This window comes from Hemitrygon akajei, chromosome 5 (assembly GCF_048418815.1).
Source record: "Hemitrygon akajei chromosome 5, sHemAka1.3, whole genome shotgun sequence".
NCBI lineage: Eukaryota > Metazoa > Chordata > Chondrichthyes > Myliobatiformes > Dasyatidae > Hemitrygon > Hemitrygon akajei.
Genome location: NC_133128.1, coordinates 31,849,260 through 31,874,969, shown reverse-complemented (window position 1 = coordinate 31,874,969; position 25,710 = coordinate 31,849,260). Strand labels below are relative to the sequence as shown.

Here is a 25,710-nt window from a genome sequence, read left to right as displayed (position 1 = left end):
CGGCATATTGTCCATAAGCTGTTGTAAAATAGCAGGAGCCAGCTAAACTCCGAAAGGCAGATGGAGGAAGGAAGACAACCCCTTGTATGTTGGAGTGGTGAGAAGTTCCTATGAATTTTCTGCAGTTCTGCCTAGAGATAGGCCTCAGCCGAGTCCAGCTTTGCAAAGTGTTAACTGCCTGTTCAATTTTGCAATGAGATCTGCAGGTAATGGGTACTGGTGTGTTTCCAGAGCCGCGCTGAGGTAAATTGAGTAGTCTGCATGCAACCTCACTGTACCATTTGGCTTTCTTGATAATGACTGTTGGAGCTGCCCAGTGTGAGTGCTTGACAGCTTTATTCACAGTGGCTTGTTGCAAGTGATCTAGTTCTTGCTCCACGATCGGTAAGGCTACATATGGTACCAGTCTTTTGCGACAGAAAACTGGCTTTGCGTCTGGACGGTGATGGAGTTATGCTTGCAGATTGGTGCAACAACCTAAACCTTCTTGAAACACTGTTGCATAGCACTATTTCATTTGTTGTATGGTCTGCATACTGATGGTGGTATGGCATTGACTGACATTTGAAATGCCAGTGTCTTTGTACAGAGTTCATCCGGAGGAATGCTTCAGAGATCAAGTTTGTCCATGCAGTCAATGCCAAGAACAAGATCTGGCTGGTGTGTTAGATAACACACACTTGGTTACCGTTCAGCTTCAGCTGGATGGGCAGACTGCACCAAATACACTGCAGCCAGAGTGAGGAGTTGATTTAAAAGTCAGCCTGGGAGTAGTTGTCACCTAACCAATAGGCAATAGGCATTGGCTGTTTCCGCTCTCCATAACAGTCCTGGAGACACGCTCAGTTCCACATTTCAAATGAGAAATGGAGAAGTGCTTGAAATAAGGGAATTTATAAAGCAGAGGGTCAAAAAGAAAGACTAACTGGATTGCTATTGCACAAAGTTGTCACAGAAATATTAGGTTAAATGGACTGTTTCCATGTTGATATGTTTCCAAGATGAAGTTTAATTATTTTACTGGGAAGTGCGAATGTAATCCATTCTTCATATCAAATTGAATAAATGCAACTTGGCACTGCATGATCACCTTGTCCCTGATTCCCACAGCAACACGTTGCAACATGAAGATCAGAAAGAAACAGGAAATCAGAGTTTGAAGCATTCTGCCTTCCTTCTGCTACCCTAGTGAACTTGGTGTTGAGTCAAATGGTCCTGAGTTTAGGGATGTATTTCACTGGTTAACCCATTCATTGAGAAAGTGCAAGTAAGTGGCTTGCTGGTTCTCTTGATCTTACTTTAATTAATTTCTAGCATTGTCAGATAACGTTTCAGGGACTATGCACTTAACTCTATTGTCACAAGTGTGCAAGTGACCATTAAAAGGATTTGGATTAATGTTTTGCAGAAATATAAATTCTGAAGCAGGATATTTTAACTTAATTTACAGAAATAATTTTCTTTGCCTAGTTCAAGAGAAATATTAAAAAAAATTGTTCCTGCCACATATTTATAGGATTAAAAATATGCAAATAACTACTATAAATATATTAAGTAAGCCATTTAATGTAATTTATTTCACTGTTTTCCCTGTGAAAAGAAATTCATGCTTAAACTGGTTCATTTCTACAAGAATAATTTTATTCCTTTACCAATATGTACTTTCAAAATTCAAAGTAAATGTATTATCTAAGTACATATATGTTACCATATACTACCTTGAGATTCATTTTCTTAGTCATTTACAGGAAAAATAAATACAATATAATTTTATGAATAGCTGTATATAAGCAATGACTGATCAGCAAGTAATGTGCAAAAGAAGACAAACTGTACAGATAAAGAGTAATACTGAAAACATGAGATATACTGAGTCCTGGAAGGTTGAGTCCACAAGTTATAAAATCAGTTCAGAGTTGTGATGATTGAAGATATCCATGATGGTTCAGCACAGGTGATTGTAGAGCAATAAATTTTCCTGAATTTGGTGTTGTGGCACCTAAGATTTTTGTACTTCCTGCCCGATGGTAGTAGCAAGAAGAGGTTATGTATGGCCTGGATGGTGGGGTGTTAGATGATGGATGCTGCTTTTTGGTGGCATTGCTGTATGTAAATGTACTCAGTGGTGGCAAAGGCTTTGTCTGTGATGGACTGAGCTATATCCTCTGTTTTCCATGGCCCTTTCCATTCCTGGACGTTGGTGCTTCCATACCAGGCCATGATGCATCCAGTCCGGATACTCTCCACAGTGCATCTGTAGAAGTCTGTCAAAATTTTTGGTGACAAGCCAAATCTGAGCAAACTTCTAAGAAAGTAGAGGTGATGTTATGCCTTTATACTGATCTCAGGACAAATCCTCTGATATATTAACATCAAGGAATTTGAATCAGCCAACAGCAGTGGTGTATTCAGCAAACTTAACTACGACATTGGAGCTGTTCTTAGCCAAACAAATGTTGTTACCAATCCATACTAACTGAGGTTTTTCAATGAGGAAATGGAGGATCCAGTTGCACAGGCAGGTGCCGAGACCCAGGTCTTGGAGCTTAGCGACGAGTTTCAAGGGGATGTAAGTTTTTAATGCTGCCACATAATTGGCTTATTAGATATTTGCATTAATGCGGAGATGTACCTAAGAAAGTGTATTTCTTCCATTATTGTCAGTTCCTATCAGTGTGATAACAGATCCACATCACTGCAAAACGGAATTCCCACTTGCTATAGCAATGCTCTTATTGGATAATCCTCTTTCTTTTTCTCAGAATCTGTCAGATCAGCGCAATATATGTTTGTATTTCAGGTTCACTTGGAAGTCTTCCATGCAACCTGGAAACAGAAGATATAGAAGATCTTTATTCACTGGCTCTGTACTATTATGCCAGAACACCCGCCTCTTTTAGAAAGGTACTTCCATTTTGAAAATCAGATGGTTTTACTTTTGATTAGTAATTGCAAATAAATAAGTTTCAAATGAAGGTTTCCTTAATATAATTTGTATAAATTTAAACCAATGACATTTCATTCCTAAAACGTTTGTAAATATAAGAAATTTCACAACAAGGTAATAATTGTGTACATTTTTTTAAGTAATTAGAATTAGTATCTATTTTGTGTGTGCATTTGTGGCCCTTCTAAGTTATTTCCTATATAAATCAAAATTTTAAGCAATGGATTCATCTGTTTCATTGAATTTAAGTACATTTTTGTGATTCAGCTGTATCACTCTTCAATAATATTTGAAGTCAATGCAACTATATATTTAGCAAACACGAGGAAATCTGCAGATGCTGGAAATTCAAACAACAACACACACAAAATGATGGTGGAACACAGCAGGCCAGGCAGCATCTATAGGGAGAAGCGCTGTCGACGTTTCGGGCCAAAGCCATTCTCTGGGATGGGAAAGGAAGGGGAAGCCACCAGAGTAAAAAGCTGGTAGGAGGGGAAGGAGGCCAGCTAGGAGGTGATAGCTGAAGCCATGTGGGAGGGAAAGGTGAAGGGCTAGAGAGTAAGGAATCTGATAGGAGAGGAGAGTGGACTATTGGAGAAAGAGTTGCTCCACCCCCCTGAGAGAGGCCTCATCTTGGCACAAGAAGAGGCCAGTGACCGACATCTGCAGACTTCCTTGTGTTTATGTATTTCTTACATTAGTTGGTTCCAGTCAGTGTGAATTAGCATGCAAGATGCCTTTCATCTCAAAAACAAATCTTCAGTCTGTCTGAGGAAGTTAATATTTTTGTCTTAAGCCAAAACATGGAAAATCAGCAGCTGATATTAAAAGATCAGAGACCATGGTAATGGTAACATGGACATCATCAACAAACCTGACTCTGCCCTCTTGTTCCTCTGACTCTTTAAGCATCTTGATTTATTTCTTCTCTCTTTTTATGTCTTCCTCCCTGTGAAGTATAATAAAACTTTTCTCACCAAGATATTCACACTTAATTTGAGCTTATTAGGTGCTCTGATCCACATTTTCCTCATCATTTATCTTCATGCAAAATCCCTACCTGCTTAACTTTGCAACATTAGATCTCTCTGCTGCTCCTGTCCTCAAATTACTTAGTTCTGACCCCAGATTCATAAAGTGAAACAAATCTGCATTTTTCTGTCTGAACTTTACTTTGAAAAATACAAAAAAAATCACCTTAAGGAATAAAGAATTGGTAATTTGCACTTGATCTAATTAGTCCGAAAGAAGGTGGGAGGAACCCATGCATCTTGATTTGTAAACTGCAGAGTTTCAGTTGCTATCAATTCTGTTTTTTTTTTTAGCAAATAGAGTGTTTGCAATGGCTTCCAATTCAATTACCGGTACAATTATTTTTAAGTAGCAGTACAACTATTGGCGTACAGTTGTTGACACTGATTGTCATGACTAATAAGACTGTATTTGCAGGAAAACCAAAATCTGTTTGGAAGCAATCTGCTGGGCCTGAAGGATGATGAGATGGATCTAAGCCAAGCTTTATGCTTGCCTGTATCAGTATCAGAAATATTACAGGCAAATCAACTGCAAGGGGTAAGGTCTACAATTAGAGGCCAGTCTATTTAAACAAAATGATTGGATTTTTTTTGTTTGATTATTCATGAAGTATCAAGGTTCTCTTTGATGGAATATAATACTTGAACAGGGAATAAGTCTCTGCTGATACAGATGCACAGTGCTACAGACATTGGACATCTGAAGTAAATATCAGGTGTTTGAAATAATTAGACCAGGCAGCATTGGCAGAGCAAGGAACACCAGTAGTGATTCAGATCAAAGAATGTTAGCCAGAAATACCAAATGCTCAAGATATAACAGATTCTAGGCAAATACAGAGACTGTATTTAGTAGAGGAGTAAGTTGGAGAAGAAAGCATAAACGGGGAAGGAGAAATAGTACAGAAGGTGCTGTTTTAAATATCAAGAGATTGGGATGCTGTGTCGAGGCAAGAGGGAATGGAAAAAGGGACAATTTAGAAGCAAAAGTAGTTTTATTAATGGGAATACCAGAATCATTGCGGGGACAGCTGTCTAATATACAGGAGTTGTGCCTTTTATTATAGTTTGATGGTACTAAACTTCAGAAGATGCTACCATATTTGTTACCATTTGATTACAGTTTTTTATTAAATGAATCATTGTTTAAGTAATTTGTTGTCTTTAGGTATTATATTTATCTTCAGAGGTAAAATCAGAAAATGTAAATGTAATCTCATTTAAACTAGAACAGATTCTTCACAACAGGAACATCATTCATCACATTCTAATGTTATACAGTTTTGTATTTAACATGGATGGAAAAATAAAAGTTATGTTTTTTTGCCAAGAAATTTAAAATGCATTATTAAACCAAATTGGACATTTCCATTGCAGTGCAGAATGGTGTTATAGTTTGATAGATTTTGATGTATAACTGTTGTAAAATTTTATTGAACTATAAAACAACTGTAACTAGTAGTACTCTGGTTCAGCAGCCTCACTGGAGAGAGAAACAATGATTGTTTTTCTCAGAATAGGAAAGATTCGGTAGAAAACTGCAATGATATAGTGCTGGAATTTCTAAGTATCTTATAAACCTTTAATTTTCCCTTCAAAGGATGGCGTTCGATTCTTTGTCGTGGATTGTCGCCCTGCAGAGCAATATAATGCTGGACACCTCTCTACAGCATTTCACTTGGATTCAGACCTGGTAAGTGAGAGCTAAATGTAAAGTACTGGATAAGCATATATTCAGCATAAATGTACTAAAGTTGTTAATTGGGTAAAGTTATTGCATTTTATTCTTGGCTCTTTGCAGGGACTTTCTAGACAATGTGAGATGCCATATCTGTTTTGTAGGTTCAAATTTCATTAGATTTTACACTGAACCCATATACTGAAAGTTTTGGAAAGTGCCTTCAATGGAACCTTGAGAAATTAGATCAATTGGCACTGAGACATCTGGACTAGGATAGTTCCAAATTATTAATTAATAGCTTATATAATTGGCGAGGTTGTGTTGGGATACTTTGTACTTTTTTGGACAGACAGCTTTAAGAGAACATTATCAGCTGGTTTTGTTGACCGAGTAGGCAGGCTTTGTGTATAAGGTTAATTTTATGTCGGGCAAAATACCAGTTGCAATTTTTAAAATGCTGAGAAGAAGGGATAATATAAATATAAGTAGAACATAAAAACAGTAAGTATATTGTAAGAGTGTCAACAAAAATGGACATGAGTGTAATTACTTCTACATATACTTTATTCCAACCACAAACGTATGTCAATGTCGTGTGTGTGTGTATGTTAATATATATATATATATATATATATATATATATATATATATATATATATATATAAACCCTGCCCCCAAAAAGTAATAATGTACAATATAACATGCACAGTGAACTTAACCCTTAACAGTCTAAATGAATTCTGCCTGATGAAATTTTGGAGTCCCTACAATACGAATAATAATCCTAGACAGGATTTTGATTTTCCATCTGAATAATAAGTATATGGAAACAGCTAAAGTTGTATATGTAATAAAAAGAATTGTACAAATACCAGGGTGATTTGAAACCACAGAAGTATTATCAATAGGCAGCTGTTTTTCCTAAGCCCTTTATAAAAATCAGTAATTTTCTTAAGCTTCATCAAGAAAATGTGAATTTAAAACAGCCATACTTGGAATGTCTTTTGGATAAGTGTTACTGACTAACTTTAATTTTTATATAAAATGCTCTACATTTTCCACAGATGCTGCAAAACCCTGCAGAGTTTGCACTTTCTGTTAAATCACTTTTGGAAGCACAAAAACAGTCCATTGAGTCAGGATCAGTGGCAAGTGGTGAACATCTCTGCTTTATGGGAAGTGGCAGAGAGGAGGAAGATATGTACATGAACATGGTGCTGGCACACTTCCTTCAGGTGCGATATAACTCAGTCATAACTTAGCTCCTGTTGTATCAATGACAGTATTAGCAAAAGAAACAGTTAATATGGGGAACTGAAAATTTAAAGTCCACCATTTTTTCATGATTCTTAATATTTGGAAGCAAAAAAAACCTGTCTCCCTCATGTAATGAGATAAAATAAAATGTTCTTAAAGAAAAAGCCATCATAGAATAAAGATTTTAAAAATTGATCATTATGTATTCTCTATATATTAAATGCACAAGTAATGCTGATATTTTGGGAAACTTTGCAAATAAATGTTCAGCTGAAAATGATTTCAAGATGCGGATCTTGCATTTGTCTATATCCCACTGTTCTATTTACAAATGTTAAATATAGTAAAATTCGTGCAAGTAACTCTTACTTCACCCAGCAGATGGTGATATTCCAAAATTGAATGAGGGATCTTGTTCTGTATTTTAGGATTACTGATAAACTTTAAAGAAGCATAACTGGAGGAAAATTCAGTTTACTTTTCAATCGTGAGAATATTCTATGAAAAATGAGTTTAACAATTTTTAATGCTGAACACTACTGTTTGTTTTATCTTGTTTTAAAGAAAACAAGATCTGTTGTTTGAACTCCTTGTAGTTATAACTTTGACTTGCTATTTTTCTTATTCTTTAACAATCAGAACTTGTACCGCTGTTGATCAATCTGATGATGTCATTACGTTTTCAATTTGTTTGACTTGACCATTAAGTTTTAATCCCATTTAGCCCATAAAGATGTGTAATAAATCTTTGAATATGTCAGGTTATATATTTTGTGAATTTTGTCTCCTTAGTAAAATATTATTTAATGTTTTTATACTCTAGAAAAACAAAGAATATGTTAGTATTGCAAGAGGAGGCTTTATGGGTAAGTTCTCAAGTTCTCATTTGATCCTGATATGGAAGGCATTGATCTTATATTTCCAATTTATTGACAAGAGCATGTCCCAACCCACATCCATAATTTGATTTGGCTGAAATATGTTTATTATGTGACATTCCTACCTATTGCTTTGTGCAAACATTTCCATGTTAGATTGGTTGCAAACAATTATTCATTCTGGTATCATGTATGCTTTATTCTTTGTAATCAACCTAGGAGGTTAAATGCTGCTGTTAAAGCAAATATTGGTGCAAAATACATAAGTGATTAGCTAATGGAAAAGGGAGTGATTAATTAAGACTTTATTTTTAGTTTGTTCATCTATAATTATGGTAGTCACTGTGTCTTCATGTATTCTCATTTGTATGTCATTGTTACTCAGCAACCATTTCGTTAAATATTTTACATTTATTCAGTTACAACCTGCTTTCAACTTTTGTCACCACGTTGATGCTATTTTGCAGGTTTGGTCGATTGTCATGGCGTCTAATACTTCACGTTTTGTTAGTTTGCATGCTGTTTTCTGATAACAGAGCCTTCCTTCACTGTTTTATGTAAAGGATTTTGCAACATGAGTAAAAGGGGGCACATTCACCAATTTCAGCTGTCTATTCAGAAATGTCATTAGCTGACTGGGAATTCTCCCATTCTTTCCCTAAAAGTCTGATTTTGAATGACCAATATTATATTGAACAATTGCTTATAAACAGGTGACAGTAGTCCTATTGTTGACTATGCTTTGGAACTGGTGACCATATCTGCTGAACCTTATCATAGTGATAGAACACTACAGCACAGAAACAGGCTCTTCAGAACATCTGGTCTATGCCAAACAATTACCGGTAATCTGCCTAGTCCCATCAGCCTGCACTGGACCGTAGCCCTCTATAACCCTCCCATTCATATACCTATCCAAATTTTTCTTAAATGTTGAAATCGAACCCACACTAACTGCTTGCACTGTCAGCTTGTTCCACACTCTCGCAACCCTCTGAGTAAAAAAGGTTCCCCTTCATATTTCCCTTAAATGTTTCATCTTTCACCCTTAACCCATAACCTCTAGTTGTAGTCTCACCCAGCCTCAGTGGAAAAAGCCTGCTTGCATTTACTCTGTCTATTCCCCCTCATAATTTTGTATACCTCCATTAAATCTTCCCTCAATCTTCTACTTTGTAGGGAATTCACTTGCTGATCCGTGTGCTAAGCTGGTTTGCCTTTCCTATAATACTCCTTGCATTAAAATATATGCAACTCAGAACTTTAGTCCCACCATGCTCGACCTTATGATTCCTGACTTTGTAAGTAAGCTTAACATATTCTTCCACAACCACTCACTACCCTGTTCTGGCACAATGGTTCCCATCCCCCACAACTCTAGTTTAACCCCTCCCCCCACTCTCATGAAGCACTAGCAAACTTTACTGCTAAAGTATTAGCCCCTCCAGTTCAGGTGCAAACTGTCCCTTTCGTTCAGGCCCCCTTCCTTGGAAGAAACCCCAGTGATCCAAAAATCTAAAACTCTCCCTCCTTCACCATCTCCATATGGTCTTCCTAAGAGACCTGAAATTATCAATATTTGCTTCCACCCACATTATTGACATTTTCTTCTAAGAATTTGAATTTTCACCCAACTAAATATAAAGGCAAACAATATTAAATATCAAATTCTAATTTGTTGTTATGATGGCAGAAGGGATTTTTCAGTTCATATTTCTGCAGTTACCTAGCATTATTTGCAATGTGTATGGTAATATCAAAACAGCAGGATTCTCCCAACTGCCAATTCTACATTGGTAACCAAGAGATTGAACAAAAGGCCAACTTTAATTACCTTGGTAGCTTTACATCACAAGATGTTAGAAGTAAAGTAGAAATTGCCATTGCCAAAGCCAACTTCCAAAAAATGAAACCCATTTTTACCAACAGACATATTTACTACTAAAATGTTACATCTGGTTAATCTTGCTGTATGCTTCCGAAACATGGACTACAACACCAGAACTCCAAAGAAACTTAGAAGCAACAGAAATGTGGTTTCTTAGAAGAATGCTGAAAATATCATACAGAGATCGGGTAACCAATGAGACAGTACTCCAACGTGCCCATACAAAAAGATCTTTAATGAGAACATTAAATGAGAGGAAACTTAATTACCTGGGCCATGTCATCAGAAAGAGAGAAATAGAATGCCTTACATTACAAGGCTGTATGCCTGGGAAACGCGGAAGAGGAAGGCAAAGAAGAAAATATATGGACACCGAAAGAACTAACAAATCTAAATGTGCGAGATTATTGATGCCGCGAGGGATCATTCAATGTGGACGGCCATGATCGCCCAAGCATGTAACATGCAAGGCACATGATGAAGTTGCATTACAACACACTCGAAGTCAACGTAGATGTTAACAATTCCAGCAATCTCTTTCCTGACATATACTGAATGTATTGCACCTATGATTTTCTGATTCGTTGCATTTATCTCACTAGCATTCCACAGAAGACAAGCTCCATTTGTTAAAGAATAGGAACTAGTTGCTATAGCTTAATTCTAATTATAACTCTTTATCTGTGAAGTGTACTTTGGATAATTAGGTAAATAACATACTGTAGATGGAAGATAACTAGAAAGTTTCTAATCAAGATTTATTTCATAATGGTAGCATTATGTTTTAAAGCTGTTACCTTGGGGCAACCCATAAACGAGTATAATGTTCAACTAGAGTCAACTGGATAATTGAATAAAAATTGTGCTCTATGATGCATCTAAATAGCCACTTTGATTTGTTACAATTGTTGTATGAGGAAATCTTTAATGTGGAATGATATCATAATTCTGTTAAATGGACCTCTCTTCAAATCGAAGGGAAAATTTATTTTATATAATCCAAAATATATATTGAATTAACAACTTATAAAAGTTTAATTCTTGCCAAAAGTTACAATGCATTTTTGCTCTTTGAGGCTGTGTACTAAGTTGCATACACAGAAATCCTTAAATTTATAAATTTTAACTGATTTATACAGATGTCAATATTTACTGATGATGCTACCTTTTTAATTTTAACATATTATAGTACTCTGTGTGAGGTTTCCTGTCCTACCATCCTGGACTTGAAATTATGGTGTTATGTAACAAATAAGTAGCCCTCTTTTCACCAGCTGTAATTTTCCTTTACTTTAGAATTTTAAAATTATGCAAAGCATTGTGGGAAGGCTCTGATACATTTGGTGTCCTTGGTTGCTGTTGGAAGCTGCATTCCTTTTTTTAAAAAGCCCATTTTCTGCAAGTCATTTCTACCTTAGGGTTCAAGACTGTCCTAGAACAACCTTTTTATTTTCAGATATAATGTAGTGGTTAAGTACAGACAACAGTATAATGGCACAAATACGCTGCATTTGGAGTGACGTATGCTCTTTTATTAATTGGTGTACACACTAGAAAAGACATTAGCCAATTATACAGTATTTTCAGAAATGGAATGGGTTGAGTCATAGTTGCGAGTTAAAGCTGTATAAGATATCAGATTTGTATTAACGTACAAAAGTTTTGTTTCACATGTAATTTCATATATTCATTTTGTAACATTATTGTAGTTCTTGTATTCAATCTTGAATATTTAGAAGAGCTCTTTGGTGAGCTGCTCTGTGAGCAATGACTAGTTTTGCCTGACACAGATGGTTATATTGACTCCAGCGGGCATGTGTAAGAGACGACTATCTACGATCTTCAGTTGTTGGATACAAGTCAAGAATAGAAACACCAACAGTTCTTTCCTCTCATAACAAAGCCTACTTGAATTATTTTGTCATTACCCTGATTAAGATCATTTGATATGGAGTTCCACTTTCACTTCTTCTCTTCTCCTTATCTGCCTATCACATCCTTCTGGTGCTCCTCGTTCCCTTTTATCTATTGTCCACTATCATCTCCTGTCTGATTCATTCTGCTTCAGCCCTTTACTTTTTCCACCTATCACCTCCCCCCCCCCCCCAGCCTCGTTCATCCTCACTTCACTCACCCAACTTCCCCCTCACCTGGTTTCATCTGTCACCTGCCAGCCTGTATTCCTTTCTCTTCTCTCCCCCCCCCACCCCACCTTATTTACTGTATGGCTTCTACTCCCTTCCTTTCCTGTTCTGATGAAGGATCTTAACCCGAAGTGTTCACTATTTATGCTTCTGCATAGAAGTTGCCTGACCTGCTGAGTCCCCCTAACGTTATGTGTGTGTAATTCAGTAGTGTTTGAATTGAACCTAGTTTCTTCTTGGATTCAGCTTCGTAAGAGTATTATAGTCTGTTAATGATAATATACAATTTGGACTGGTAATTATCATCCTAAACTAAACATCCAACTCACTATAGAGCCCTACAGAATGGAAACAGGCCCTTCACCAGACTGTGTCCATGCCAAAAATCAAGTGCAAGTACACATTTTTCATTCCCATCAAATCTCTGAAATTTTCCTGCCATCTGTGTGCACCAGGGCCAATTTAAAATTGACCGGTGAGCCCATCAGCCAGAACAAACTCCTTCAGGATGTGGGAGAAACCAGTGCACGTAGGGAGAAACATATAAATTGCACTCAGGCACCCCATGTCAGGATACAAGTCTGACAGCCATGATGAGTGGTTAGTGCTGAAATTTAATCCCATCTATTACATTTTATGCTCAGTATATTTCCCTTTATTTTAAAAAAATATTTTCAATCATTTTGGTATTAATGGAAATGTTTAACATTCATCAGTTTTGTAACACATGACATGCAAGAAAACTTGAAAATTTATCAGAAACTTCAGAGAAAGTTGTCTCCACCATCTCCTGTATTTCAGGATTTATTTCTCCCAACAGCTACAGATAATTTTGCCCTGAGTATATTTTTAAACTTTGCATGTATCGACTACCTTCAAGCTTTGCTTTTGCTCACTGCAAAGGAAACCGAAAACTTGACTTCTACCTTTCTCTGGGTTTGGGAATTGACCAGATCAACCGACAATCAACCTACAATGTACTTTTCCCACAAAAGTTAAATAATTTAATGATGGGACATTACACTATATTTTAATTAGTTTTGGGGGGAAGATTTTTTTTTTAAACTTCAGTTTTTAACAATTTAGCCAATATTTTACAGTAATCCACTGAGGCCAGTTACTCAGAAGTTGATCATTATTTTACTTTGAATGTTAAAATATTGATCCCTAAGGTCAGAAATTACTAATCATAATTGACATTGGGGTTTTCAACTGACCATTTTGTGTACAGAAATTATCTTGATGCACTTCATCAAAGCATAGATAATTCAATTGAAAAAATGCTTTGACTGATCTTTCGTCATGGGGGGGCGTGAAGGAGAGATTTATTTCACTGATTAGTCCTCGCACGCAGTCCAGTTACAAAGCATGGAACCTTGATATACATTTGTAAATGGGGTAAAGCATCTCCACCAATATATCCACAGTTATCACGCTTGACCAGTCCAAGAGGAGGAAACGTGTGATCAATTGCTCCTAACATCATTGTTCTTGCACGATCACCTGGTGCATAGAAATCCCTGGATTTGTGGTCTCAGGCCTAATGTATCCCTTTGTTCATTTACAAGCTTGGTTATCATGGTGGTGGTACTAGATCAGGCCAGCCATCTTCAATTACTACATTCCTCATGTGCCTTTTGGTGTCTCTTATCTTGTACTCAGTACACCAGATCTGATTATTTAGTTAAATAGAATACCTCCTTTTTTATAACAGTCAAAAGCTTAGTTCTTTTAGTCAAAATAGTTTAATTTGTTACAAAGGGAAAATAGTGGAATCTTCAGTGATTGGATTTCATTTATTTTGTTAGCATTTAATACACCCTTTAAAGTGATAAGGTACCCCAGGCAAGGCTTATTAAGAAAGTAAGGAGGCATGGGATCCAAGGACACCTTGCTTTGTTTACCCACAGAAGGCAAAGAGTGGTTGTGGCCGAGTCGTATTCTGCATGGAGGTTGGTCACCAGTGGTGTGTCTCAGGGATCTGCACTGGGACCCCTTCTCTTCGTGATTTTTATAAATGAACTGATGAGGAAGTGGAGGGATGGGTTAGTAAATTTGCTGATGATACAAAGATTGGGGGCATAGTGGATAGTGTGGAGGGCTGTCAGAGGTTACAGTGGGACATTGATAGAATGCAAAACTGGGCTGAGAAGTGGCAGATGGAGTTCAACCCAGATAAGTGTGAAGTGGTTCATTTTGGTAGGTCAAATATGATGGCAGAATATGGTATTAATGGTAAGACTTTTGGCAATGTGGAGGATCAGAGGGATCTTGGGGGCTGAGTCCATAGGACACTCAAAGCTGTTGCGCTGGTTGACTCTGTGGTTAAGTAGGCATAAGGTGTATTGGCCTTCATCAATCGTGGGATTGAGTTCAAGAGCCGAGAGGTAATGTTACAGCTATATAGGACCCTGGTCAGACCCCACTTGGAGAACTGTGCTCAGTTCTGGTCACCTCACTACAGGAAGGATGTGGAAACTATAGAAAAGGTGCAGAGGAGATTTACAAGGTTGTTGCCTGAATTGGGTAGCATGTCTTACGAGAATAGGTTGCGTGAACTCGGCCTTTTCTCCTTGGAGCGACGGAAGAGGAGAGGTGACCTGATAGAGGTGTATAAGATAATGAGAGGCATTGATCGTGTGGATAGTCAGAGGCTTTTTCCCAGGGCTGAAATGGCACACAAGAGGGCACAGTTTTAAGGTGCTTAGAAGCAAGTACAGAGAAGATGCCAGGGGTAAGTTTTCAACACAGAGAGTGCTGAGTGTGTGGAATAGGCTGCTAGGGACGGTGGTGGAGGTGGATACAATAGGGTCTTTTAAGAGATCCTGGATAGGTACATGGAGCTTAGAAAAATAGAGGGCAATGGGTAACCCTAGGTAATTTCTAAAGTAAGTACATGTTTGACACAGCATTGTGGGCCGAAGAGCCTGTACTGTGCTGTAGGTTTTCTATACTAAAGGATTTGATGCAATTCTCAAATTTTAATATTTCTAATTCATAACATTTTAAAATTTCTATGAACTTTGCAAGATCTGTAAAGATGGCTAAAATAGTAAATGAGACATTCCTCCACAGTTCACAATACACTTTGATAAAATTTCACTGTACTAAATTATGATTCACTTCAAAAAATTATTTCAATAATCATCACCTATGGCACAAATTAATTAATTCACTGAAGAGCAGTGTTTCTTATGTTCGTAATACATCCATAATTAACTGCAATAAAATTGTCACTTGTAATAATACATTATTTCACCACTTTTAATGAGGAAACTTAACACCCCATCACAATCAATTAAGGAACTAACCATGATTGATGAGTAGTCTGCATTTGATCTGATTAAATTGAAAGGTTGTTCTAGTGAACAGCACTCTTTTATCAGGATATCTGAAGATTATTCTTGGACATATATTTAGTTGGTTTATTTGAATATTGTCAGTGTCTATAAGATGCACTGTTTTGCAGCTTTGCAGCAGCACCTTGTAGACATAAATGTAGATGGAACAGAAAATGGCTACGGTCACTGGATTGTTAGTACTTCTGGATCACGTGGAAGTATCTCTTCCTCTGCTGATGTAAGTACATTATCCTTCACGTTTATTTAAATTAAAATTATTGGTTAAGGTTGCAGCACTTCAATATTCCAGTTGAAGTCAAGCATGAATTTTGTAAATACAGCATTGATTTAAAACTAGAAACTACCTCTTGGTTTACAATTGCATATGGTACTGCATCTTTCAGTCTTCACTTTTTCTGGACAGTGTCTCTATTCAATCTGGATCGGGGTGACACCAGTGTGCAATATGTACCCATCCAGTTCTTCCACACCAGAATTTTCCAATTTCTTCACTTGTTTAAAAAAGGACTGATATTTTTCATTAATTAACCATAATAAAATAGGGGTAAAAGTCAAAGCATGCACTTCCTCTAAAACTAGGATGCATATTCAAAACAACCTCTGCTAATTTCCTGACTTGCAACTCATTTTTCAGGTCCAAAGTAAATAACATAAGAGGTTTGCACCTTCACATCTTGTGATGAACTTGGAGGAGCTTTAATTGGTGCCTGGAAATAAAATGATGCTGTGTGGCAATGTCCTGCTGAAAATTGTCTGTTCAACTTGTATCTGTTCTTAAGCTCTTTTCCTCAACTTAATTTTGTTTTCAATTATGCATATTCAAATGCTCAAGTGTAGTTCTGATTGAATACTGAGGCTTAATTTCAGTTACAAAATTTCATCTTACTGTAAATTAGTTTTCCAGAATAAACACAGCAGTAATTGAGCACTTTAATTTTTTTGATGTTTTTGAACATCAGTGTGGCATTGTCTGATTAACCTGCTAATCATTTAGTTCAATGCTGAATTATCAAGTGAATGATCAACAGCTACATGTATTTTTTCAAAAACATTCTTATTTCTGCATAAAACCTCAATCCAGATTTCTCATACAGCCTGAACTTGCTAACAACTTGTGCTGTAAGCAAAACATAAAGTGCTGTGTTTTAATTGTATTTCACTGAATACTTTTGCAGGGTGACTCCCCAAATGGTTCAGGCGATGGAAGGGGAGTGAAGTCATTAGTCAACAAAATGACATTTGCCCTGAAGTCTAAGTCAGTAAATGTAAAGGAGAAAGTGATCAGTTTTATTGAGAATACATCTGTACCAGTTGAAAGGTAATGGAGGACAATCTGGGTTTTCATATAAAATATTACTGTATGGACTGAGAGGTAGCTTGTGTGTTAATTTAAATAGCTCTTCCCACTGTTTGGAGAAATTTCCATTTTGCTCACCTTCAAAAATCTAAAAAGGAAGGCAGTATGGCCTTGCCTAACTTTCGTTTATATTATTGGGCAGCTAATATTCGTTGTCTTACTTTTTGGTCCTTCTTTCATAATCAGACTTACTGCCCAAAATGGGTGGCAATGGAGTTGAACTCTACTAAGGATCTCTCCATTTCTGCACTTCTTGGATCTGCACTTTCTTGTCACTTGCCCAGACTAATTGTTAATCCTCTTATTAGACATACTCTGAGAATATGGGCTCAGTTCAAAAAATATAATAGCCTTCATGGTTTCTCTCTCTTTAGTCCTATTTTGCACAATCATCTTTTCCTACCTTCTATGCAAGACTCAACATTTCATGATTGGTATAGAAATTTCCATTTAAATAAAATTTCAGTTTAACAGAGCTTCTATTTCCAATTTAGGAATCTGTTTGCTTGTGCAATCTATTATTCATGCATATATTCTGTACATGTATATCCAAATGGTGCAAACTGAGAATTATTTCATCTTTTGAATGAGAATTATATCATTTTAATTATCTTCTGTCATTGTTGGCTTTCATTTTTAATTATTTTGAGCTTTTGAAATTTACTGTTTTTCTTTCTATGATGAACTGAAATAGAAAGACTTTTCAACTTCCTTGGCCAGAAAAGGTGAACCTAGCTTGGTAAGATGGTATTCAGAATAGCTTGCCAACTTCTGATCTGTGTACCTCAGCATGTCGCGCAAGCTCTTTGTATTGCACCTTCATTGTTGCTTTGCTGCATTTTCCTGCACCTTGAGCAGCAAATATGTGTCTGAATTTCTACTTGTCAAAAGACAGAGCTGCTATTGCTTTTCCTCAAGGTAACCATGCTAATAAATTAAAATGTTCAAATAACATTTTAAGTTATATTTCACCTTATCTGGCATTCTGGGGGTCTTGCAAAGTACTCTACTGCAGTGTTCATTCTTCCATTATTAAGTTCCGCTATTTGTTTTGCTATTTCTGTGCTTTGTGTGTTTTTTTAATATAATTGCCAATTGTGTAACCACAACTCAAATTATTAATGTTTAACAATAAATGTATGCTGAGTTATTTCTTTAAGTTTCTGCAGTTTACACTACTATATGGGTATAAGTAATGCTAGATAATTGATTATACATGCTAATAAGATCTAGCCTCAATATGGCACTAAACCAATAGGATGTGGTTGTCTTTTGGCCTTCCTCTGAACTGAGCAAACAAACCACTCAGTTCAAGGGCATTATGAAGAGGCTGTATGTGTAAATTCTGGCCTGGCTAGTGATATACGTAGTTGAAGAACAGATACAGGAAGCTCATTGTTTCCATCTTCAGACTCAAGGTATATGAGATAGCACATTAGTGTGATTGGAAGATTGCCTTACAGGAAGTGGTAGATACAAATAAGTTTCTTCTCTGGTAGCAAGATATAATGAGTACAATTTTACAGAAATCAGTATTAGTGGCATAAATGGAGGCTAAATTTTCTGATGATAGAAAGTCACAAGGTAAATTTTGTAGAAGACTTCAACAGGTTATATTCAATAGGTACATTTAATGTCAGAGAAATGTATACAATATACATCCTGAAATTCTTTTTCTTTGCAAACATCCATAAAAACAGAATAGTGCCCCAAAGAATGAATGGCAGTTGAATGTTAAAACCCACAGGCTCACTCCCTCCCTAATAAGGGGAAAAATGTCATCCCATTTCATAGCGAGAGGGAAAACATAACAAACACCTCACTGATTTATGATGTTAGTAGTCTGTTGCGTTGCTTTTTCTGACCTCTGCGCACAGAGTCGGCCGCAGGGTTCAGGTCTCTGGACGTACAGTCCAGGCAGCTAATCTGCCTCTCCTGATGTTCCGTGTTCTCCCTTGATGCCTCAGTTAGGGGTATCAGCCTAGAATCAGCCCATCTCCAGGGCCACAAAAATCCGGCACCCTGAAGCCACGCTAGTCTTCCAGGCCACATCCTTGAAATATCAAAAAGCAGCCGGTCATGAGGCCCTGAGAGCAGGTCCCATTCCCACAGAGAATGAAGTCAGAGTGTAACTCCAGGTCAGAATCTTCAAAAGAATCTTGAAAAGGGAAAAAAGAGATATCAAAGATAGACATAGAGTTGTTTCTGAAGGTGAAAGCAAAGGAGTCCCCATTTAGTGCCATCTTGACTTAAAATGAGGCATAGGTGTATAAAGATCTGACAAACAGAATATAATGCAAGAAATAATAGTATTTTCTAAATTATCAAGAAAAATTATGGTGGGAGATTATAGAGCAAATATAAAGCTTCCATGTGCATTATTTGCAAAACGCTACATGTAGGCATAGCAAGTAATTGTACAACTAATAAGGTTATACATCAACTATATATGGAACAGGCAGGATTACACCTTGAAGTTTTGTGTATTGGATTCCTTATTTAAGCAAGGCTGTTACTACTTTGGAAGTAATTCAAGAAGGTAGCAATGGGGGACAACGAAATAGCGGATGATCCAAATAAGTATTTTGCATCAGTCTTCACAGTGCAAGTATGGTAGAAGTTCCAGATGTCATGGGGCATGAAGTGTGTGAAGTTACCATTTTTAGAGAGAAGGTTCTTAGGAAACTGAAAGGTCTGAAGGTAGATAAGTCACCTGGGCCAGATGGTGTACACCCTAGGGTTCAGAAAGAGGTGGCTGAAGAGATCATGGAGGCATTAGTAATGATCTTTCAAGAATCGCTCAATTCTGGAATGGTTCCAGAAGAGTGGAAAATTGCAAGTGTGTCACTCCAATCTTCAAGAAGGAAAAGATGCAGAAAAAGGGAAATTATAGACCAGTTAGTCTGACCTCAGTGGTTTGGAAGATGGAGGAGTCGATTGTTAAGAATGTGGTTTTGGGGTACTTGGAGGCACATGATAAAATAGGCTGTAGTCAGCATGGTTTCCTGAAGGGAAAATCTTGCCTAATGAATCTGTTGGAATTCTTTGAAGAAGTACAAGAAGCATAGACAAAGGAGAATCTGTTGGCGTGTGTTTGGATTTTCAGATAGTCTTTGGCAAGGTGCCACACACGAGGCTGTTTAACAAGCTAAGAGCCCATTGTATTACAAGGAAGATACTGGAATGAATAAAGCAGTGGCTGACTGGCAGGAGGCAAAGTGTGGGAATAAAGGAAGCCTTGTCTGGTTGGCTGCCAGTGACTAGTGGTGTTCCACAGGGGTCAGTGTTGGGACCAATTCTTTTTACATTATATGTCAGTATCTTAGATGATGGAATTGATGGCTTTGTTGCAAAGTTTGAACATGATATTGAAGATGGGTAGAGCAGCAGGTAGTTTTGTGGAAGTAAAGAGGCTACAGGAGGACTTAGATTAGGAGAATGGTTAAAGAAGTGGCAAATGGAATGCAGTGTCAGGAAGTGTATGGTCATGCACATTGGTAGAAGAAATTAAAGAGTTGACTGTTTTCTAAATGGAGAGAAAATACAAAAATCTGAAGTGCAAAGGCACTTGAGAGTCCTTATGCAGGATTCCCTAAAGATTAATTTACTGGTTGAGTCTGTGGTGAGGAAGACAAATACAATGTTAGCATTCGTTTCAAGAGGACTAGAATATAAAAGCAAGAATGTAATGTTGAGACTTTATAATAATGGTGAGGCGTCACTTGGAGTATTGTGAGCAGTTTTGGGGCCCCTTATCTTAGGGAGAATGTGCTGAAGAGCATTTGATGACTCTGGGGCCTGTATTCATTGGAATTCTGGAGAATGAAGGGTTGTTACCTCATTGAAACCTATTGAATGCTAAAAGGCCTTGATAGAGTGGATTTGGAGAGGGTGCTTTTTTATGGTGGGAGTATCCAAGACCAGAATAGAGGAGCGTCCTTTTAGAATAGACATGAGAAGGGATTTCTTTAGCCAGAGAGTGGTGAATCTGTGGAGTCCAAGTCCATATGTATTTTTAAGGCAGGGGTTGATAGATTCTTGATTGGTCAGGGCATGAAGGAAATGGGGAGAAAGCGGGAGATTGGGGCTGAGAGGAAAGGAAAATTGATCAGCAGTGATGAAGTGGCAAAGCAGACACGATGGGCCAAATGGCCTAATTCTGCTCCTATCTTTTCTAGTCTTATGGTCTAAAAAAGGTGTACTAGACTAATGCTAGGACTGCGCAGGATATTTTATGTGGAAGGCTTGTATGGGCTGGGCTAGTGTCCATTGGAATTTAGATGATTCAACTGAAGCTGCTTTTTAAGAAAGTGTCAGCTATTTCAGGCAGAGATGTAGTGCAACTTTTTATCTTGAGTATTGTGATTCTGTGGTACACTTTTCCTCAAAGGATAATGGAAGCAGTGTCTTTGAATATTTCTTATTCAAAGGAATAAGAAATTGCTTTGTGCTATTCCTGCATGGACAGAGGTAGGTGCTGAAAGGCTTCTGGGGTTAGCCTGGAATGCACTGTAAGTGTTACAGTCAGATCAGCCATGATTTTATTGTATGCAGAATGGGCCTAATCTGTTCATGTGTTCATCTTCACATATACAGTTTTTAAATTATAGTTCTGCAAAGAATTACATTCTTCTACATGTAATTAGCTATGATGAAGAGATTGAAATTTAGCTTTACACTTGATATTAATACTTGTGAAGCCCCCCTCCCTTGTCTGGGCATCTCTGGAAATGTGAAAATACTGGTAGCCCCTCACTGGTGGCCACTGGATTCTGGGGCGATAAACCCACCTTTCTCCGGCTTTGTACACCTTAGTTGTATATGACTTTGGTCCGCCAAATCAGTGAGATTGGAGTGTATCGCCCACCCAGACCCAGGTTTCTGTGAATGCTGTGTGATTTGCTGCCCTGTAATAGCCAATCAGCATAAAATAATAGATCACACACTGCACACAATTTATAAAGAAGTATATTTGTGCATGATAAGTTAGCCAAAGCGTTAGTAAAGAAAAGAAAGAAAAAAATCTGAAAGGGCCCATTATAAATGTGCACAGGTTGGAGCTCAAATCTTCCTGAAGCCATATTCACCTCGGCAGACCTCCCCGTCTGGGCTCCATCGAATCACATTTCCCCACTGGATCAAATCCTATGACTAGTTCTTTCCAGCATCTTCTCTCTCCATCTCCCCCCACCCCCCCCAAAGCAAAGTCCAAAACCAACCTTCGTGGCCCTCAGAAAACCTCTCCCCCAGCGTTCTCTGGAACCTTCTCCCAGTTCTACCATTCTAACTGGGTGACACATATTCCTAAGCATCCCTTATCTTCACCAGTAACCCAAACAGGCTGAAAGCAGAACAGACTGCTCTTACAGAACTGCTAAAATGAAATACCTACAGCATGGTAGTAAAATTGTGAACCAGGACGTTACACTTGTTTATTCAATATACTTTTGATTCTGTACTGTAACCTCAGTTTATCCTTGGTTTGGTTATCCTCTGGGTTGACAGGTGTCATAATCGATCAAGAAGTTGTGTTTTTTTAATTTCCCATGAAAATGGAACTGTAAAGTATGAATGCTTGTATTAGAGACTGCACAAAGTCTTATTAAAAGGTTAAAGTCTTTTGTTATTGTGGGGAGAGGTATAATTGCTTTTTCATTAATGGTAGGTTTGCATGGGTATTTCCTTTCACCTGTGTCTCACTAATCACGTGCTTTCCTGATTTTGTTATTTGTTACAAGGATGAATTTGCACACACTGCATAAAATTTAATCAAAGGTTGCTGCTCACAGTTTTCGATTGTGGAAGGAATAGTTTTCCTGGAAATGTGTGCGGTTGTCTTATTTCACAATTTTTGCCTTATCCCAGCACAACCACTGTCCCAATCTGTGCCTCCAGCTCCACAAGATTAACTGCTGATTCGTTGCCTATGATTTTGAGGTTGTGATTAAGGCAGAGCTGTCAACATTTATTGTAATTAAATTGTGAAACTGACAATTGTTTAGTTGCACTCATGCACAGCTAAACACAAAAACTCAGTTATTATTGGTGATTTCATTCTCCCTCCATCGATACAGTTTTTTTTTAACCATATCAGGGGTGCTCTTCCTACAAGACTTATAATGTTTTCTTACTGTAACAAATTCAGATTTTTTAAGCATTATTTAATTAGATGATGGTGACTTAATGAAATGTAGAGCCTTAACTACAATATTCTTTCTGGCCATTAAAAATAATTTTACGTGTGCACAGTTGTATTCATTTTTTTTTAAAATCATTTGTATTTTAAAATGTTTTGATATATTGCCATCCACTATAATTTCAAGGGTTCTGACTGTCAATTTGCCCACCAAAAAGTGTTTAAACTGTTAATTAAATATGGCGCCTTTTACATCTTGCTTTTTATCTTTAAGAGATCTTCACTGCAATTGTCTATTCAGCTTGCCTGACATTTCATTGCTTTTGGCAGGGGCTGGAGTTGACTTTTCACCACTTGTTCAAAATATTTGGATTTTATCAAAAATACAAAGCAAGCCAAAAATCTTGAGCTTGTGCCATCAAGCATCTTCCAATGTGAAACGTACTTGATAAAATTTATGAATGTTAATTTACCTTGCTCTCTGTTCAATTAATAGGCTATCTGTGTTACTGTAAAGACTCATTCTGTAATTTTACTTAAAGCCTTCATGTGGCATACTATTTGGCTTTCTTTTTTGGAAATTTTAGTTACTAACTGCTGTTTCCCTTCGCAGGCACGTAAGCAGCAGTGACAGGGTAGGAAAGCCCTATCGTGGGGTAAAGCCTGTCTTCAGTATTGGAGATGAAGAAGAATATGATACAGGTAGTTAAATCTCCAGTTAATAAGGTAGTTCAACTGAGTGAATAAGTTGATCTCTTATTTATTTAAAAAAAAGTTATTTCCAGTTAATTTTCAGGTGATGAAGAATAATAATTATAAAACATTATTGCTCTCTTGTGTGTTTCTTTTGTACTGTTATAAGAATCACCCCTTGTAATAATGATCAGTGAGGCACAGAGAATTTGTAAGTACTGACAAGTAACATTGTTTCAACTAAAAGTACCAATTCTTTGGGCCTTTGTATCTGCTGTGATTGGCAAGATGCAGGATCCAGGAGCAATTCTAGTCTTACTGATGTGACTGAGATTGGGAATTTTGCTCAGGACAATATTTCAACTATGTCAGAGATTAACTCCGTAGGACTGAGATTGGGAATTTTGCTCAGGACAAAATTTCAACTATGTCAGAGATGAACTCCGTAGAAGCTGGCATTGGTAATGTGGCTTGCTTTCGTAGATATTATATATAGGTGTTCTTAAAACATGCATTTTGAAATTCAATTATAATTCTTCCAAACTGAAAGCATTGGTTGTTTGAGAGATACAAGATTCAATTGCTGGTATCACAATAAAGTCCACTACTGTTAAATGTTTATGTATTCTTGAAATATATGTATGAAAATGCATATAAGGGACCTGTAATAAATCATGAATCAACAGATAACTTTTGGAGGGACTGTAATGTTTATTTGTGCTTTGTTTTTGGTTCTTTTAATGGAATACTTTCATTTAGATCTTTGTCTTCATTTATCTAATAGATGAAATTGATAGTTCTTCCATGTCTGATGATGATCGGAAGGAGATAGTAAATATTCAGACATGGTTGAACAAGCCTGACATTAAATACCACTTCCCATGTAATGAGGTGAAAGAGACGGGACATATGTTTCCAAGGTGTGTAATGAACAATATATCTGTTAATTTGTATATTTTTAGAGATATTAGATGTTTAAACATATAAATTTTGCTCTAATTTATACAACATACAGTACAGGCCCTTTATATCAATCTTTTAACTTTCTCCAAGATCAGTCTAGCCCTTCCCTCACAAATAGTCCTCTATTTTTCTTTTGTCTATGTGTCTATCTAAAAGTTTCTTAAATGTCCCTAATAAACCTGCCTCTACCACCACCCCTGACAGTGCATTCCATTCACTTATCATTCTCTGTATTTAATTTAACAAATGACAACAATTACCTCTGACATTACCCATATTCTTTACTCCAATCACCATAAATTTATGCCCTCTTGTATTAGCCATTGCTTCCCTAGGAGAAATAAGCTGACTGTCCACTCTATCTCAGCCTCTTATTTGAAGGATTTAATATATCTACCCTCGTAGAAGGCTGGTTCCCTTTTGACAACTGCCTCAAATTAACAATTCGCAATAAAGCATTTAGAATATTCTTGATGAAGTATTTGTGGATATTCTTTCAAACAAGAAAAAAGAAACTGGAAAAAATGTCAATGGCCTTTGTTCAGCCAATATTCTCTTATTCTAGTTCAAATCTGAATGTTATATACAACACTGCAGATCCTGGTCTTGGGGGGGGGGGGGGGGGGGGAGTTTTCAAGGATATCATTAATGTAAATTTGCAATATAGTGCATCAGTAACATCCCAGTGATCTTGCATGTGATCTCATCTAGTCTGAGATTGCTAATACCTAATCTAAACTTTATGCAACTATTTTAGTAAGTAACCTGATGCAGAATTGACCACTAATGTAAACATTTTTGCCCTTTAAATCCTTCCATCATATTTTAATTGGAATTAAAGCAGTTGATAATGAATAATATTGCAACTGATTTATTTTTATTTAATCCTTTAGCCACTTAATGGTAACAGCATCGCACATGTACTGTTTGCGAGAAATTCCATCTCGGAAAGGATTTGCTTACATCCAATCACGGCAGGCCTTAACTTCTATGGTAAAAATTACATCCAAGAAAAAGCACCCAGAGTTGATCACATTTAAATTTGGAAACAGCAATGTCTCACCAGTAGAGATTTTGGCTGTAGAAAGGTAAGATTATAAATTCATTTTGAGTTAGAACATGCAATGGATTGGATACTTGTTGCATGTGAACCAAAATTTGGTGAAGCGTGTGTGTCTTTTTGCAACTTGTTTTCCTTCCTTGAAGACTTGTAATGCCTTTTGAATTTTGCAGATGTAACTTAGAAAAATACATCAATGAAGTGGACATGGCAAACTTTCTCACAGAAAATAATAATTGTGCAACCACAAATATATCAAGATATTAGACAACCAGACTAAGTTACACAATATTTAAAAACTATAGCA

The 25,710-nt window shown here is 37.0% G+C and overlaps 1 protein-coding gene across 4 annotated transcripts in view; it reads left to right on the top strand.

Moving 5' to 3' along the window:
• tbc1d23 (TBC1 domain family, member 23) overlaps positions 1-25,710 on the top strand; it is an 89,054-nt gene that overhangs the window by 60,675 nt on the left and 2,669 nt on the right. For 3 of the 4 annotated variants that reach the window (XM_073045140.1, XM_073045142.1, XM_073045143.1), the window contains 11 exons: positions 2,801-2,904; positions 4,400-4,522; positions 5,585-5,677; positions 6,730-6,900; positions 7,746-7,788; positions 15,302-15,411; positions 16,370-16,512; positions 17,246-17,290; positions 23,301-23,389; positions 24,165-24,300; positions 25,237-25,431. In XM_073045140.1, the coding sequence (XP_072901241.1) occupies positions 2,801-2,904; positions 4,400-4,522; positions 5,585-5,677; positions 6,730-6,900; positions 7,746-7,788; positions 15,302-15,411; positions 16,370-16,512; positions 17,246-17,290; positions 23,301-23,389; positions 24,165-24,300; positions 25,237-25,431 (1,252 nt within the window). The remainder of the gene's footprint in view (positions 1-2,800; positions 2,905-4,399; positions 4,523-5,584; positions 5,678-6,729; positions 6,901-7,745; positions 7,789-15,301; positions 15,412-16,369; positions 16,513-17,245; positions 17,291-23,300; positions 23,390-24,164; positions 24,301-25,236; positions 25,432-25,710) is intronic. The other variant, XM_073045141.1, reaches the window with a different exon arrangement.